This window comes from Aulostomus chinensis, chromosome 18 (genome assembly GCF_037954235.1).
Source record: "Aulostomus chinensis isolate RoL2024-O1b breed Wild chromosome 18, RoL_Achi_v1.0, whole genome shotgun sequence".
Taxonomy (NCBI): domain Eukaryota; kingdom Metazoa; phylum Chordata; class Actinopteri; order Syngnathiformes; family Aulostomidae; genus Aulostomus; species Aulostomus chinensis.
Genome location: NC_141337.1, coordinates 23,195,804 through 23,211,210, shown reverse-complemented (window position 1 = coordinate 23,211,210; position 15,407 = coordinate 23,195,804). Strand labels below are relative to the sequence as shown.

At 47.2% G+C, this 15,407-nt stretch overlaps 2 protein-coding genes across 4 annotated transcripts in view; both read left to right on the top strand.

Moving 5' to 3' along the window:
- The first annotated feature begins 6,257 nt into the window (after positions 1-6,257).
- On the top strand, positions 6,258-10,379 carry LOC147245796 (uncharacterized). Its single transcript, XM_086186179.1, has 6 exons — positions 6,258-6,545; positions 6,636-6,776; positions 6,887-6,967; positions 7,057-7,187; positions 7,275-7,524; positions 7,703-10,379. Exons 1-6 carry the CDS (start codon positions 6,462-6,464, stop codon positions 8,753-8,755), a joined length of 1,740 nt encoding a protein of 579 aa, XP_086042305.1. The 5' UTR covers positions 6,258-6,461; the 3' UTR covers positions 8,756-10,379.
- Positions 10,380-10,795: 416 nt separating this feature from the next.
- Positions 10,796-15,407, top strand: part of LOC147245793 (uncharacterized) — a 71,807-nt gene continuing 67,195 nt past the window's right edge. For all 3 annotated transcript variants that reach the window (XR_015110227.1, XR_015110226.1, XR_015110225.1), the window contains exon 1: positions 10,796-10,843. The gene's annotated coding sequence lies outside the window, so the exon portion shown is untranslated. The remainder of the gene's footprint in view (positions 10,844-15,407) is intronic.

The window sequence follows — 15,407 nt, the reverse complement described above, 5'->3', positions numbered from 1 at the left end:
CTAAATTGGGCAGCGGGCCAGAGAAAACTACGGAGTTCGACATTGTTTTTGCGTAGCTGCACACCGAAGCCATGTTAACTTTAGTTAATTCCGACTGGCGAAGCCGGGTGTCATTAGCGCCGACATGTATTACAATCTTACTGTATTTAACCTTACGTTTTGCCAGCAGCTTTAGATTTGCCTCAACGTCGCCCGCTCTGGCCCCTGGGATGCACTTTATGCTCGCTGGAGTCTCCACCTTCACGTTGCGGAGAACAGAACTGCCAATGACTGATGGCGGCTTCACAGCTGGGCTGCGAGCTACCGAGCCGACATGTAGAGTTTTACTCTCAGCGGGTGTGTCGCTAAGCGGGGAAAAGCGGTTGGAAACATGAAGGGGTTGGTGGGCAAACACGGGCTTACTGCGTCTAGGTTTCCCTCGTGATGTCACCCAGCGGGACTGGCGAGTTCCCGGCTGCTAGCGGTGGCTAGGCTAGGTGGCTCCGCACCCGCTAAGGTGGACTGAGAAGCTCCTGAAGGTAAAGGACTAGCGCTAGCTTCCATGGTGCGGAGCCGAGTCTCTAACTCACTAAGCCTCGCCTCCAGGACTACAAACAAACTACACTTATTACACGTACCATTAACACTAAAAGAGGCAGAGGAAGCACTTTATTTTGATGCTATTTTCGCCCTCTAGTGGCTGAGTTTGGTTTAGCACTGCTTTCATTGTCACGAGCGACCTGGTAGTCATGGGAACAGCTAACATTTCTCACAGAGTTCATGTGTTGCCCAGCTCCTATGTTTATTGCTCATTTCTACATTTGTGCCTTGAGAAAGCATCGTCTTTCAGTTCATTTGTGACATTGTTGTAGTGATGAGGTAATGTTTCGAACTGGAACTTCATTTTTTTGTTTGACAATATGAAAATAGCAAAGTGCAGCGCTCATTTTTCTGACGGCTATTTAGCTAGCCAGCCAGGTTGGCTCTCAGTTGCTCGTTAGCTTCTAATGTCAGGTCTAGAAATGATGTCCTCGTGTATCCAGTAGAGGGCGCTCCGACTCTGACATGTCACGCTCCACAGCAACCCCACAGTATGAGCGTGAAGGAATGTACGGTGCTGGAAAGACAGCATCGCATACCAGACTGAAATCAAGCAGCTTGCCTCAGTGGTGAGTTTATAATAATTAGTTTGTGGAATACAAAAAAGTTTCCAATGACGTCCCTTGTTGCGTCTGTCACGTTTCACTGAGATTATCAGTCCAGCGTGACATGATATGTTAGCAAGCTAAAGAAAGTTAGGATAACCTAGCTTAAATGTTAGCTACCTTGCTAAACTATTTCAGCGAGTGAGTCACGGCGTCATGAAGGATGTAACAGTAACGTTCCAGTACTTCAAGGTAATATTCCGCTCAGTCAGGCAGCTGCATGCTACCAGACGAGATAAGACCGGAGCAAATTAGCATGACGCTTCATCAAAAAAACAAAACACAAAAACAAAGGTTGTGGCTGCTTTTATTTTCAGCAGCGCGGACTGTGTGTTTTTAACTTCTGAGGAGGAAAAAGCGTTTCTGACTATTGCGGCTTCCTGCACGATCCTTTTAGCCGCTGAGAATGGGAGGTTGGGTCCTCATCTTAGTGGATTCATGACGCGCTCCCAGAGGCCAAGCTGACAGAAACGCTGAGATCCAAAGGCGTTTTGGTGCATTTATTATAAAACAACCAGCCCAGAGCTATCACAGCGCATCAAGGATGGATTCATGAAAAAATGAAACCAGTGATTAATCAGGAAAAGGGTGATGAATGAATGAGTGGGTCGCGATCAACAAAACCTTCGGCGACTACCCGACCCTGACTCTCTCTCCTCTGTATTCCCGGCGAGTGCCCACCTTTACGCACATGCACCTCTGCACGCACACACGCCTACTCCCCCGTGAACCAACCCCTATGCAACACACACACACTCAAGCACACCACGCCCCTCCATCTTAGCCTGTGTGTCTCCTACACTGACCGAAGTTAGAACTTCATGGAGGAAAGAAAATGAACACCGTTGAGAGGGCATGCGAATCCATACGACGCTGTTCATCCGCCTGCCTCTCACCTACAGAGACACACTGACCGACATCTTAATTAGACACTGAGCAATGTAATGCACAGCAATAACAGCCCTGCCATGAGTTCTGCTTCAATAAATCTGTTACTTTGTAAATGTTGACACTGTCAGAGAGACTTGTAAATGTTTACTGAGATGATAGTGGGTTGCCCTTCAAGGTGAAACTTGGTAACAAGTGTTTGGAATGATATTTAAGACAACAAAAGCAGGTATTTTGTCCTTTTTATATGAAACGTAAAAAAATAAACAAATAATCGGTCAATATATTGGTTATAATGTATTGGTTATTGGAATGTTTTATTCTCTGATATAGAAATCGGCCCCAAACATATCCTTATCGGTCAGGCCCTCACGTGATGCTTCAACTGCAAATATCTGTACAAATCTTTGTCAGTTTAACTTTCTTGATCCTTTATTTTTTGGGAGCTTTTGAGTTCTTCATTCCTCCTTCAATGCATCTTCGGTCCAACTTCCAACTTCTTTATCTCTGTATGTTCTATTTGGTTTGATCTCTGTGTCCTACACATCCGTTTTAGGAATCTCCTCTGTGCTACCAAGTTCTACTTTGTGACTGTTGTGAACCAGATCTTGAAAGATACGCCCAGCTCTGGATGAACCTGCTCCTGAAGGGTTTTCTCTATTTATCATCACCAATTATGGCCTGTATAGGAACCCTGTCTGTTATATTCATGCCAGTTTCTTCCACCACGCTGCACAGGAGGGCTCCCACAAGTTTAGCAGTGTTTCTCTCTCTCCCCGTCCCCATTCCAGCCAAGCATCTGGTTTTAGCAACTGTATCAGATTCATGTTTTTACAGATTTTGTCTTGGTGATCCTCGCCCCTGCAGATTTGTTTCAGAATTTCTTCTTTTTGCATTTAAAGAGGTTTGGACATTGACTTTTGTTACACAAAATCTGACAATTACAATGTAATTTGTACAACTCAAGTGGAGTTAAACAAGTCCCTCGGGCCTCTTGGGCTCCTGGCCATTGAACCTTTTTCTAGCATTGAACCAAAGAGCCAAGCTCATTTAGAGGAGAGCTGCCGTGGCAGTGACCCAGCTCAGTGGATGTCCTCATTCCCAGCTTAAAAAGACGTCAGAAGTGGGCAACTAGTTCCTAGACATACATCCTTGTTGGAGACAGAGGAGACCTGGGAGAGGACAGATTCCCAGAGCCAGAGAGGACATGGGAGAGGACAGATTCCCAGAGCCAGAGAGGACATGGGAGAGGACAGATCCGCAGAGAGAGGAGACAGACAAGGAAGAGAAACTCCTACAGCTTGAGAAGATGTGGGGACAAAGACCAAAAAGGAGGTCAGAGAGAGAAAAACCTGTGAGACAGAACAACGGGTCCAACTGTGGAGGAACTGAGCAGGTCAGAGTGAACGTCACACTGGTGCGTACTTCAACATGGCGGCACATATCTGAAGATTCTAAAACAAGCCAACTCCTTCACGCCAATTTACACAGTTTGATTCATCAAAAACTCAAACTGCGGTCAGAGATTTTCAACTCTCTCACCCACAAACAAGCCTCATCGATAAATCTGGAAGAAGAGACCCTGGAAAGTTTGCAGGGGTACGTCGACGAGTGCTCCCACCAAGTCGTCATGGGGAAGACCGACAACGCGGCGACTCCACTTCCTAAAAGAAGCCGACAGTCCAGCGCACCCTCATCACCCGATAAGGACTTCGGGGACATCCTGGAATCAATGGACAAGAAACTGACAAGTTTCGACGCAAGACTCTCTCTGGTGGAAATCCTCCACCGAGAGTTCCAGGCTCTCCGAGAGTCGCTGGAATTCAGCCAGCAACAGGTGGCTTCACTGGCCGCTGAAAATCAAGCCCTGAAAGCCTCCATGAAAACACTCACCGAGGGGCGACGGAGATGAGAACAAACGGATGAAAGAGGCCATCCTCGACATCCAAGCTAGGAGCATGCGGGACAGCCTGGTATTCTCCGGCATACCTGAGCAGACGGAGGAAGACCCCGAGCTGTCCCTCAAAGACTTCCTCCACAAACAACTGAAACTTCCGATGGAGACCGTGAAGAACATCACCTTCCACCAGGTGCATCGCCTTGGAGGGAAGAGGCCAGAGAACCGGCGGCCCAGACCCATCGTTGCGAAGTTGGAGCACTTCAAGCAGAAGGAGCTGGTGAAGAGCCGGGGCAGGGAGCTGAGAGGAACGGACTTCAGCGTGAACGATCACTTCCCTAAGGAGATGCTGGAGCGCCGCAAACGCCTGTTCCCTGTCAGGAAGACGTTCATCGACGGAGGATCCCGCGCTGTCATCGCGTGGACAAACTGTACGTTAACGGCCAGCTGTTCCGTGATCCGGAGATCACCCCTTGGCTCTGCTAAAGCGCGTCTCCTCTCTCCACCGGAACTCACCGGATTCAGCCGAGGATGGTGTGAGCATGGTGAAGGTCATGGATGAAGGTAACACCAGTTTCTCTCATTCGTAGTTTTCTCTTCTGTCTCTTTCAACACTGTGTTGAACCTAAAAACATAAAAACGCACGTGGTCGACTGCTACATGCCGAGTTCACTCTCGAGTGTGTATTTATGTGAGTGTTCATGTCCCCCTTTTGTCCTTCCTGTCGTTGTTCTGTGTTCCATGTCATTTTGAAATGTGATGTTTACATGGTTTGTAGTGCAGGGATATAATATTGTTACATTTGCCACACACATGCACTCTCATCCTCTCTGGCGCCACCACACACGCGCACAAAGACACAGGTACAGGTTCTCTTGCTCACTCACCGACTGATTACAACTTACACTCAGTAGATCAGTTTAGACACTAACAAACTAGGGTTTGTCACTTGGAATGTACGTGGAATCGGCTCACGTGAAGAACGGCTAAAAATCTTAACACACCGACACAAGCAGACATTGTCCTGTTACAGGAAACCCATCTACCTAAAACAGGTAATCGTGTGTTCAGCTCCCAGTCCCGCACGCAGGAGGAATGGACGATATTCTGTGAGATAAATGACCAGCCTGATGTCTCAGCTTGGGTGCTGGGGCAGGCGGCAAAAGCAGTCATGTGAGGCAAAATAATATCTTCCTCTTCACATCAGGAAAAACAGGAGAAAGCTCTCGAAACAGAATTGGATGAAAAAATTCAAGCCTTGGAGACATCTTATGCTGCCTCCCAAGAGGAACACCTACTGAGAGAATTGAGGGAATTAAAACCAAACGATTTACTCGACATCAAAACACAATTTCAGCTGCAGAGACGACGCTTGGAGAACTTTGAACAGAACAATAAATCCAGCAGATTTTTAGCAAACCAACTAAAACAGAACAAAGAAAGAGCAACAATGTCCTCCATTAAGGACTCCAATGGGGAAACAACCTGTGACCCAGAAGAAATCAATGACATTTTTAGGGAATTGTATAAAAACTTTACTCACCTGAGATGAACCCCTCCAAATCTGGCATTGAAACCTTTCTGAGCACAAGTGACTTGCCAAAATTAAATCAAGACCAAATAACGGCTCTGGAGTCACCGATTTCAATGGAGGAACTTCAAGAAGCCCTTAAACATTCGCCGAACAAGAAAGCCCCAAGACTGCAGAAGATTACAAAGAGTTTACAGTGTACAAGTACAAAGATTTAGTTGTTCATTTCCAGAACATCAGAATCTAGGAATGGAATCAGGAGGGTAGAGTGGAGCCGACCCCCCTCTACCCTCCCCTTGTCTTTGTGGGAGGCCACAGCGTACCAGGTGATGATGACGATGACGAAGGCTGGTGGAGTGCATCGTCATCATCACCATTGTTACCACCATCATCACCATCATCACCACCATCATCAGGTCGAACCCCCTCAGCTGCAGGAACTCCATGAGCCTTATAGGTCGCTTGTGTCCTGCTGTTATTGACTCATGAAATCAGAATCAGGGGAGTTCTCAGATCTGATCTCAGAGCCTCATTGGCTGTCAGGTTCCACTCCGCCCTCTCCTGTCTGTTCTACCCGTTCAAGGATTCATTCTTTTTTCCTCCACCTTTCACTTTTTTCAGCTCTTTGCAGCTTCACTGTCACCTTGCAGTTTCTGGAGGAAATGTTTCTGAGGGCCTGAACACGGAGGACTACATGTTCTCACACTCACTCCCTTCTCGATCCACGTGAAGGAGAACGTGGAGGGAGGGCGCACGCTGGCGTAGGACCAGAGTTCTGATGTCAGTGGAGATGACAGACGCAGATCACAGCGTCCAGTCAAGATGACAACATCAGAGACACCATCGCTGACAGCAGCCAGTGATCCTAGGATGACAGATTCAAGGACACCGGAGTGTAAAGGAACACGTTTCCTACTCTCTGCAAACACAAACCAGTCTACCAGTCGACCAACAACTCAGAATGGTTCCCTATCAGGAACTGGTGAAGTTGGGACAGGGCGCATTCGGCCAAGTTTTCAGGGCCAAGGAAACGGAAACTGGCAGAGTGAGTAGCTTGAGCTGGGACGGGATTAGACGGACTGTTGTCATTGACTTAGTTTCCATGTGTCAGCATCTGCTCTCATGTGTCCCTCAGATCGTGGCTCTGAAGTTCATCGAAAAAGATGGTCGCTCATATCAGGAGATCCGACTCCTCAAGAGGGAAATGGCCGTTATGAGCAAAATCCGCCATCCCAACATTGTAGCGCTGCTGAGCAGCTTCCAAATGGAAAAATATGTAAGACAGCGATGAATCTTCCCTCTGAATGCCTCCTGCTCTCAGGTGGATCCTTGATCCGCTGCACCATCGTCTCATTGTGTGACCAAATCTCTCCACTGTGTCAACAGCTTGTTTTTGTGATGGAGTACGCTGGAGGCTCCAACCTGCTCCAGGCCCTTCACAATGGTGGGACCTTCCCAGAGCACCAGGTACTCCTTCATTACACACAGTCACGCCGGACATGACACTCACTGACACTTCACCCCATCAACATTTGCACTTCTCTCCCTCTTCCAAGGTCCAGAATTTTGCCTGCCAGCTGCTCTCAGCATTCCACTACTTGCACTCACGTCACATTATTCATCGGGACGTGAAGACGGCCAACACTGTGCTGGGGGACGACGGCGTGGTCAAACTGTGCGACTTTGGGTAGGAAGATTTAGACGTTGAAGGAAAAGGTGGCTGTGAGCGTCATCATCTACAGGTGTGTTTATATTTGATGCCGTTCTGTCTCAGGTTTGCCAGGGCCTTGAGGAAGCCCACGTCCAAGCTGACGTACCAGATGGGAACCGTAGCCTTCATGTCCCCTGAGCGGATAAGGGGGGAGCCCTACAACCACACTGCTGATCTCTGGGCTCTGGGCTGCACCCTGTTTGAGCTCCACACTGGGGAGCTTCCCTTCTACTCAAAGTCCAGACGCCAAATGATGCAGCTCATCCTGGAAAGCTCGGTTGAGTGGCCCAACAACATGAGCCCCAGCTGCAAGGTACAACAGCTCCATCCTTATACTGCATCCTCAGCTGCTAACTAGCTAGCTAGCCACTGTGTTAGCATGCTCAAACACAAGCTAACGTTAACAGCCAAAAGATGCTTACTGCTGCTTATTAAGACAAAGAAAAGTGTAGCGTCCTGCTCACCGTGACCATGTGACGTCTCCTTTACAGAGTTTCCTGAGAGGTCTGTTGACCAGAGACCCTGAGGAGAGGCTGTCATGGCCTCTGATCCTGACTCATCCTTTTGTTGCTGGCGGTGTTCATCACTTGGATGAGGACGGTGACGAAGATGAAGATGAGGAGAGACCTGAGTCAGAGGACAGCAATGAGACGAGTGACAGTGATGAGACCAGTGACGAAGAAAGTGATGAAGATGATGATGACAGTGAAGAAGACGAGGATGAGGACAGTGAAGAAGACGAGGATGAGGACAGTGAAGAAGACGAGGATGAGGACAGTGAGGACACCGAGGATGAGGACAGCGGGGACACCAGCGATGAAGACAGCGAGGACACCAGCGATGAGGAGAGTGATGAAGACTCTGAGCATCTACAGCTAGAGAACCTGGTTGGAGAGCACGATGAGGGAAACGGAGACAGGAGGATGAAGCTTAAGAACCTCCGATGGATCCGTAAAAAGCTGGGTCTGAGGTCCACCACGGACAGAACCAGGGAGGACAGGCTCCAGGCCCTCTCCTTGAAGACAGACATGCAAATCCTCCATCTCAAGATGAATAAAGAGATCGAGGCAATGCGAGAAGACGCAGCTCAGAGGGAGCGTTCTCTTCGGAGGGAGAGGGAGAACCTGAAGGTGACACTCGAGGCCTGTGTGGGGAAACTGGCCGCTGACCTCCAGGCGGAGAGGCGGAAAAACGCTCTCCTGGAAAAGGAGCTGCAAGAGGTCCGCCTCCGTGAGGAGGTCAGGAAGAGAAGAGAGACTGCTCTTGAGGTGGCAGTGACCCACCAGGTGGAGCTTCACACAGAGGTGGGGCTTCAGCAAGATGAAGTCAGGGAGGAAAACCTGGACCTTGAGAGAATGCAGCAGTCGTTGGACCACGGGAGGACCTCCAGAGAGGGGGCAGAACCGGTTCCAACAGCCCCTGAACCTCTGGAGGACGCTGCTGTGCCAGAAGTGAAGAAAAGGTCCTTCTGGAAAACAGCTGGGATCTGTCTGGGGCTGACCCTGATCCCTGTGGCCGTAGCGGCCCTTATTGTCAGGCGCTGATGACCCAGCCGGGGTGGGGGCTGTACTGGTGGATCAAGAGTTCTGGTTCTCTGATGAGTCCTGTATTATAAAGCAGTGGTTCTGAGGGTCCAGGGTCTGAGGAGGCTCCCCAGCAAGGATGGCATAAATGATGAGGGCTCAATCACCGGCTGATCTTGAAATATAAGGAATTCAGGGGTGTGTAAAAGTAGCTCGACTGCGCCCCCTAGATACTTTCAAATTGTTCCCACTAGCTGCTTGTTTATGAACATGAAATTCAGCAGACGTGTGGAACAAGCTGGTCAGGGGCTGATGCTGCTGGGGCCTGGCAGGGCGGGTCTACTACCTGGATCCAGATCCTCCTCTCCTGGCAGACCTTCAGAGGACTCACAGCTGACTCATCATGTCATGTTGTTTTCATGCTTGATTCATTAAATGTTCTTTTGCTCAAAGTTGTTCTGACACAAGTTGAGTTCACTAAATAAACACTGAGTTGGTGAGTACATTTGTCAAGACCACGTTGGACTCTGTGGTGTCTCTGGACCCCTGCCCACTCCGACCAGCGACGACATGTTTAGCCGGACGTCATCGTTCAAGCGCAGGCCGTCGAGGTGGCGCCCAGCAAACCAAGGGGGCTTCCTCCTGATTTTCTCCTCAGTTTCCTTCATGAACAGAGATTCCAGCGTCTGCTGGTCCAGCCTCAGTTGCCCCTCTTGGTCGTGGCTCCATGTGAACGCTGCTACTCTGTCCCTGACAGCTGAACTGAAACCTGGAACTCTGGTTTCTTTTGCTTTTAGCTTTACTGTCTTTTAACTCTTAATAAAAACATGGAATTCTAGAACCCCACGTATTCAAACAGCTCAGGATTTCTTTGGAACCCACATAAAAGAAGCATTTCATACAAAGATACATCAAAAATATTGAATTTTATGTTTTGTATTTTGTACCCCACAAAAAAATGACTTGAGTGAGGGGTAAACTTATTTGCAGTCTTTTGCGCGTGTGCAGTTACCATTGTTTTCCAGCAGAGGGAGGTAGTGGTGCTGTTTACGGGAAAGGAAGCGCAGCGCAACGGCGTTTCCGGGTTCGGCGTCAAATTGACAAAGACAAAGGAACCATTTATTATCAACCTCATCGTTCTTTTGGCTCAGTTTCACAGTCACAAGTGTGAGTTCACCCATTAAAAAGACTTCCATCCAGGTGCTGATTCTCTGTGACTATCAGAATGGGTCCAGACCCTCCTGCCCCCAACCAACCCCCGCTGGTCCCTGAGTCTGAGGGAAGCTCTAAAAGCATGGTGGTGGTGCTGGAGAGGTGAAGGTGCGCGTGACCGAAGGAAGTGAGGAGCAACAGCTGATGTCTGAGAAGATGAAGCAGATTCTCTCATGGAGCTCCCCCAACCAGGAGAACTGAGCTGGCTCAATCCAGCCTCGGGGTCCCTGTCCTCGACCTGGTCTCCGGTGTCCAGCAGCAGCACGTCGCCCCTGAAGACCCGGCCCTTCTTGACCGCCGCGGCTCTTCGGACCACACGCTCCCCTCGCCACATGTCCCCGAGTGCTTCCTAGTGTCCTCCTGGTGGAAGAGGACATGAAGCAAGAATTTAAAGGAAAAATGGAACCTTCTGTCATTCATGAACAATTCTTTGCACCGATTGTCATTTATTTGACTCTTTTTGTTTTAGCATCAGTGAGACTTGTTTATTCTACTTTTCATTATTTAGCCTCTAGTGATTTGGTATCGTGGAGAGTCCTCGTTTTCTAAGTTCTTGCGTGCTGCGGCTGGTGGGGCCTCCACCCGTCCGGTGGTCCGAGTTCAGTCACCTTGGATGTGACTTTGATTTGTGGCTGCACATCCTTGTGATTGAGGTGTTTCATGTTGAACTGCGTCTTTTATGAGAATCAGGCTTTTTGCTCGCTGCGTTTTAACAAGTGATTGAAATTCAAATGTCGGGGTACTTTGTTCCGGCTTTAGAGCAGTACTAAAGTCGGCCAGCAGAGGGCGCGCAGAGCTCGGGAGGAGCTTCATGCCAAATTGAGGGAAGTGGAGAAGAAATCCTCCAGCCGAGCTACGCCGACGCTAAACGCTGCCCCTCTTGATTTGTCAACCCAGGTGGGCTACAATTCCTATGAAATACATAAATACGTGTTCCCGATTAAGGGATGATAGTCACAACTTATTCGCAATACTATCTTTAATGTTTGAAGTTGAAGACTTTGTCGTAATCTTTTAAATAGAGAAGTTTGCTGCATGCTAAGCTAGCAAACCTGTTGCTAGGTAACACCGGAACACGGAAATGGTCTGAGGTGTTAATATTGTTCTGTATCAAAGCCAAAAGACACAAAAGGTTGATGTAGTTGTGTGTGTGCGTAGATGTCATTTAGTTAAGAAATATAATTGAGAGCAACAAGGAAACTCTCTCCTTTTTCGGTGTGGGTTTGCTTGGTGTTCTCTAGTTGAACGTCTGTGTCCCCCTCCCTTATCTTATTATATTGTATTTTATTTCATATTGAGACTTCGATGGGCTTAAATTATTTTGTGTTTCCTGCGTCAAAAAGCTGGAATCAATCCTCCAGTGCAGTCATGGAGAGAGCGGCTTGGAAGTGGGAAGGTGGGAGTCCCTTTCCTTCAGGATGCATCCAGGTCGCCCTTCAACTTGGCCTGAACAAAGAAAAGGTTTTTGACCCCGAAACCAAGATGTTTGATCTGCAAACAAAATTGTGAGATGATCTCAAATTCTTTTGAATTGCATTTTAAAAAAAATTAAATGTGGAAAGATTTGCTCCCAAACCTGTTTTGTTTTATAGCATAAAAAAGTCACACAAAAACCCTGATTTATGTGGCAGCAAGTCTTTTTGACTCTCAAACAAAATCTTCAGCTGCAAGCAAAGGTTTTTATTTTGTAAACAAAACTTTTCATTTGCAAAACTAAATGCATTAATAAACCCACTTAAATCCTAAAAATAGATTTACTTGCAGTTAAAGGAAAATATTCCAAAAGGGACAGTTTTGCTCTCAAGTAACTTGTGATTACAATTTTTAAGAATAATGTCATTAGAAGTTTGTGTACAATAAAAACTTTTATTGATGTAAATATCATTAATGGGTGGTGCCGTGGAGCAGTGGTCATCACTGTGGCCCCCAGCAAGAAGAAGTGTTGTCACCACACTGGATTTCAGACTTTGATTCGATATTTTGAAAAATGTTGACATTCGATTTGATTTTTGATGCCAAGCAGCCACTCAGAATTGAGTGCAAAAATGTTTCTTATTGAAAGAAAAATAAAGAACTTTATTCTTGAGGTCGAGAAGTTTTGCAAGTTTTTCTGTACACATTAACAGTACGCAAACAAGTTTTAATATATGTAGCCTACTGAGCATTAGCTTGAGCTACCGCTCGCTGACAAGACAACACGTCAAAGTCAAGCCCGATAGATGTGGTAACTCCAGGCAACACGTACTTCAAGTTCTGCTGTTAGCAGCCTCTGGACCTCTAAATCTACTCAGGTCCGGTGTCTGTCATGGAGGAGCTTTGCTACCTTCGTCGTGTTCCCTCCTTTTGTCGGCTCAGTTCTGTTGCATCTCTTGCATATCGGCTTGCTGCTGTCCTTTCCTTGTTCATCCGACTCAAATCCAAAGAACCTCCGAACAGCACTTCTGCTGATTTGTTTATTTCTTAAAACTGGTTGTGAAGGTCCTGCAGACGCCATCTCACGGCAGCTTCCACACGTAGAGCGATGACACAACAAAAAAATACAGCCAGCGGTGTTTGTGTGAGCGAGGCAGGAGGTGAGGGGCTGCTGCACGAAGGCTCGCTCCCAAGGGCAGCGCTCTGTGTGTGTGTGTGTGTGTGTGTGTGTGTGTGTGTTAATCCAGACTCTAAATTGACCGTAGGTGTGGCTGGGAGAGCCAATGGTTGTCTGTCTCTATGTGTTGTCCTGCCATGGACTGGTGACCTGTCCAGGGTGTTTCTACAACAACTGATTAGAAGAGTCTTTTGTTGTGAACTCATAATCCATGTTAATCTGTTTTTTTAAGTACCTTCAGGCTCAGGCCCTATTAGGTTTTTGTTTGTTTTTTCCCTCTTCTCCTTTTCCTCTGCAGTGTTGTTTTCTTCACGCTGGATGAAAACGACGACGTCAGACCCTTTTTTCCATGAGGAAAATGAGACTAAGACGAACGGAAGTCAAGTGTTCTTTTATTTTTGTTTCATCCTGTTTTATTGTGATACAATACTCATATTGTGTGCCTGTGTGTTGTCTGCTTCTGCAACAAAACACTAAAAGTAAAAGGTAGAGAAAGAAAAAGAGGGGAAAAACTGACCTTTGAAAGTTGGATCAGTTCCAGTGCTTCATTCTAACACCTGTATTGGCCTATGAAGTACATACACATATATCTTTATAGGTATCTTTGATATTTGACTAAAACCTTTGAGTTTTCGTCGACTAAAACTATCAAGGATAGAAATGACTAAAATGTGACTAAAACTAAGAAGCATTTGGTCCAAAAGACTAAAAGTAAATCTAAAATGCCTGCCAAAAACAACACTGCTGTGGCCTTTGGCTCCCTTTGACTCCCTTTGGCTCCCTGTGGCTCCTTGTGTCTCCCTTTGGCTCCTTGTGGCTCCCTGTGTCTCCCTTTTTCGCCCTGTGGCTCCTTGTGTCTCTCTTTGGCTCCCTGTGGCTCCTTGTGGCTCCCTGTGGCTCCTTGTGGCTCCCTTTGGCTCCTTGTGTCTCCCTTTGGCTCCCTTTGGCTCCTTGTGTCTCCCTTTGGCTCCCTTTGGCTCCTTGTGTCTCCCTTTGGCTCCCTGTGGCTCCTTGTGTCTCCCTTTGGCTCCCTGCCGCTCCTTGTGTCTCCCTTTGGCTCCCTGTGGCTCCTTGTGTCTCCCTTTGGCTCCCTGTGGCTCCTTGTGTCTCCCTTTGGCTCCCTTTGGCTCCTTGTGTCTCCCTTTGGCTCCCTGTGGCTCCTTGTGGCTCCCTGTGTTCGGGGGGTTTCTGGGTGCCCTGGTGGCCTGGTCCTGACCTGCCTGCTATCCTAGACTGGGGGCGTATTGTTCTGGTCCCCCACATCAGCTACAATCAGCTCCCTGCATCAGCCAAGACAAACTGTAGCACACACACACACACACACACACACACACACATACACACATGCGGAGCACACTGATCCATAATCACACACTCAGACATTTATTTTAAAATTATATTAAACCAAATGGTAAATTTGCACTGGAAATTCTGCAACCAATGTTTTTCTTGTTTTTCTTCTGTTGTTATTGTTGTTACTGTTTTTGTTTGTTAGTTTGTTTTTCTTTCTGCTATTGTTGTTGTTTTTGTGTATGCAGAGTAAAACTGCTTCAGTCCAACAAGGCACCAGGAACATTGATGCTGCTCGCCCCAGCTGCTGAACAGGACAGGAAATTAAAAAAGAATAGGACGTCTGAATAACTTTGCTCTACATTTTCTTTAAAGAAGTGGTTGTGTGTCTTTGAGTGGGTTGGAGGTCCTTGTACTCTTCTGTATAGAGTTGCTACGACCACGATGCAACCTCCTGCATTCTAGTGCATTTTAAAGCTGGTTTAATAGCGCTGTGACAAGAGAGCAAATATCAAGTTAAATGGTGGGTTTGGTAAACTACTACATGTCCCAGACATGATTCTCTTCCCCTTCAATGGCTGTCTTTCACTAAGGCTATATTTTTCCTGCGTTTGGCACCCACAAATCAAAATGGAACAAAGAAAAAAACCTCAGACTTTGGACTTTAAACTTAGTCAGTCTTGAGGTATTTTCCGGATATTTTCCCCTCCGAATGGGAATGGGACACAAGGCATGACAACTCAATTGCTTATGGTCCTTAAATGAATTTAATAAACATATTCAATCAACATTTACAAATATAGATGAGGATCAAACTAGAACAAATATAAAATGACTTCACTGCTCATAATACTGACATTTCTCAGAAATCAATGTATCTGCAGGCTGGGTGACAAACTCCTTCTCTCTCCCTCTCGTTCCCTCTCTCCATTTCTCTTTCCCATTCTCTCTCCTATCTCTCTGGTCTCCACCTGATTCTCCCCCTGTAGTTGGATCATGCTTTCATATGATGTCATGTGTTTGGTTAGCATCTGGTAGCATGAGGTGGTGAAATGTGCAGAAGCAGAAACGCCGTTTTGGTGTTTTTGTTCCATGCCCACATACTTGCTTGGGTTGTGAGCTGTGTTTCCTTTGGTTGGCAGTTCTTAGGATGTGCTTTTAGCTGAGTTTCTCTCCATCATGTTGGTATGCTACATGTCAGGATTGGAGCCTACTAGCGTGTTCAAAGATCGTCTGGAGTGCAGCACCTCACTCTGTCCCTCTGGTTGGGGTCACTCGGGCTCAAAAGATGCGTATGGACAGTCCTTAACGTCACCTTTATGGGTGTGGGGGGGGGGGGGGGTGAGCGCATAGAAAATATTTTGGCTTTCCAGCACTCGCACACCTGTCCACTGACTGTCTCTGCTCTGGTCCACTGCAGCGATACACTGTTGCTGCCCTTCAGCAACGAAACCTTGCTCAGTCTCTCTCAGGAGAGAGAGGGGGATTGTCCAGATGAAATTATATTACAGAATAAATGGTACAGGCCGATAATCGGTTCTCAAAGATCAAGCATCTCAACAATCTAGTCCATACATGGAT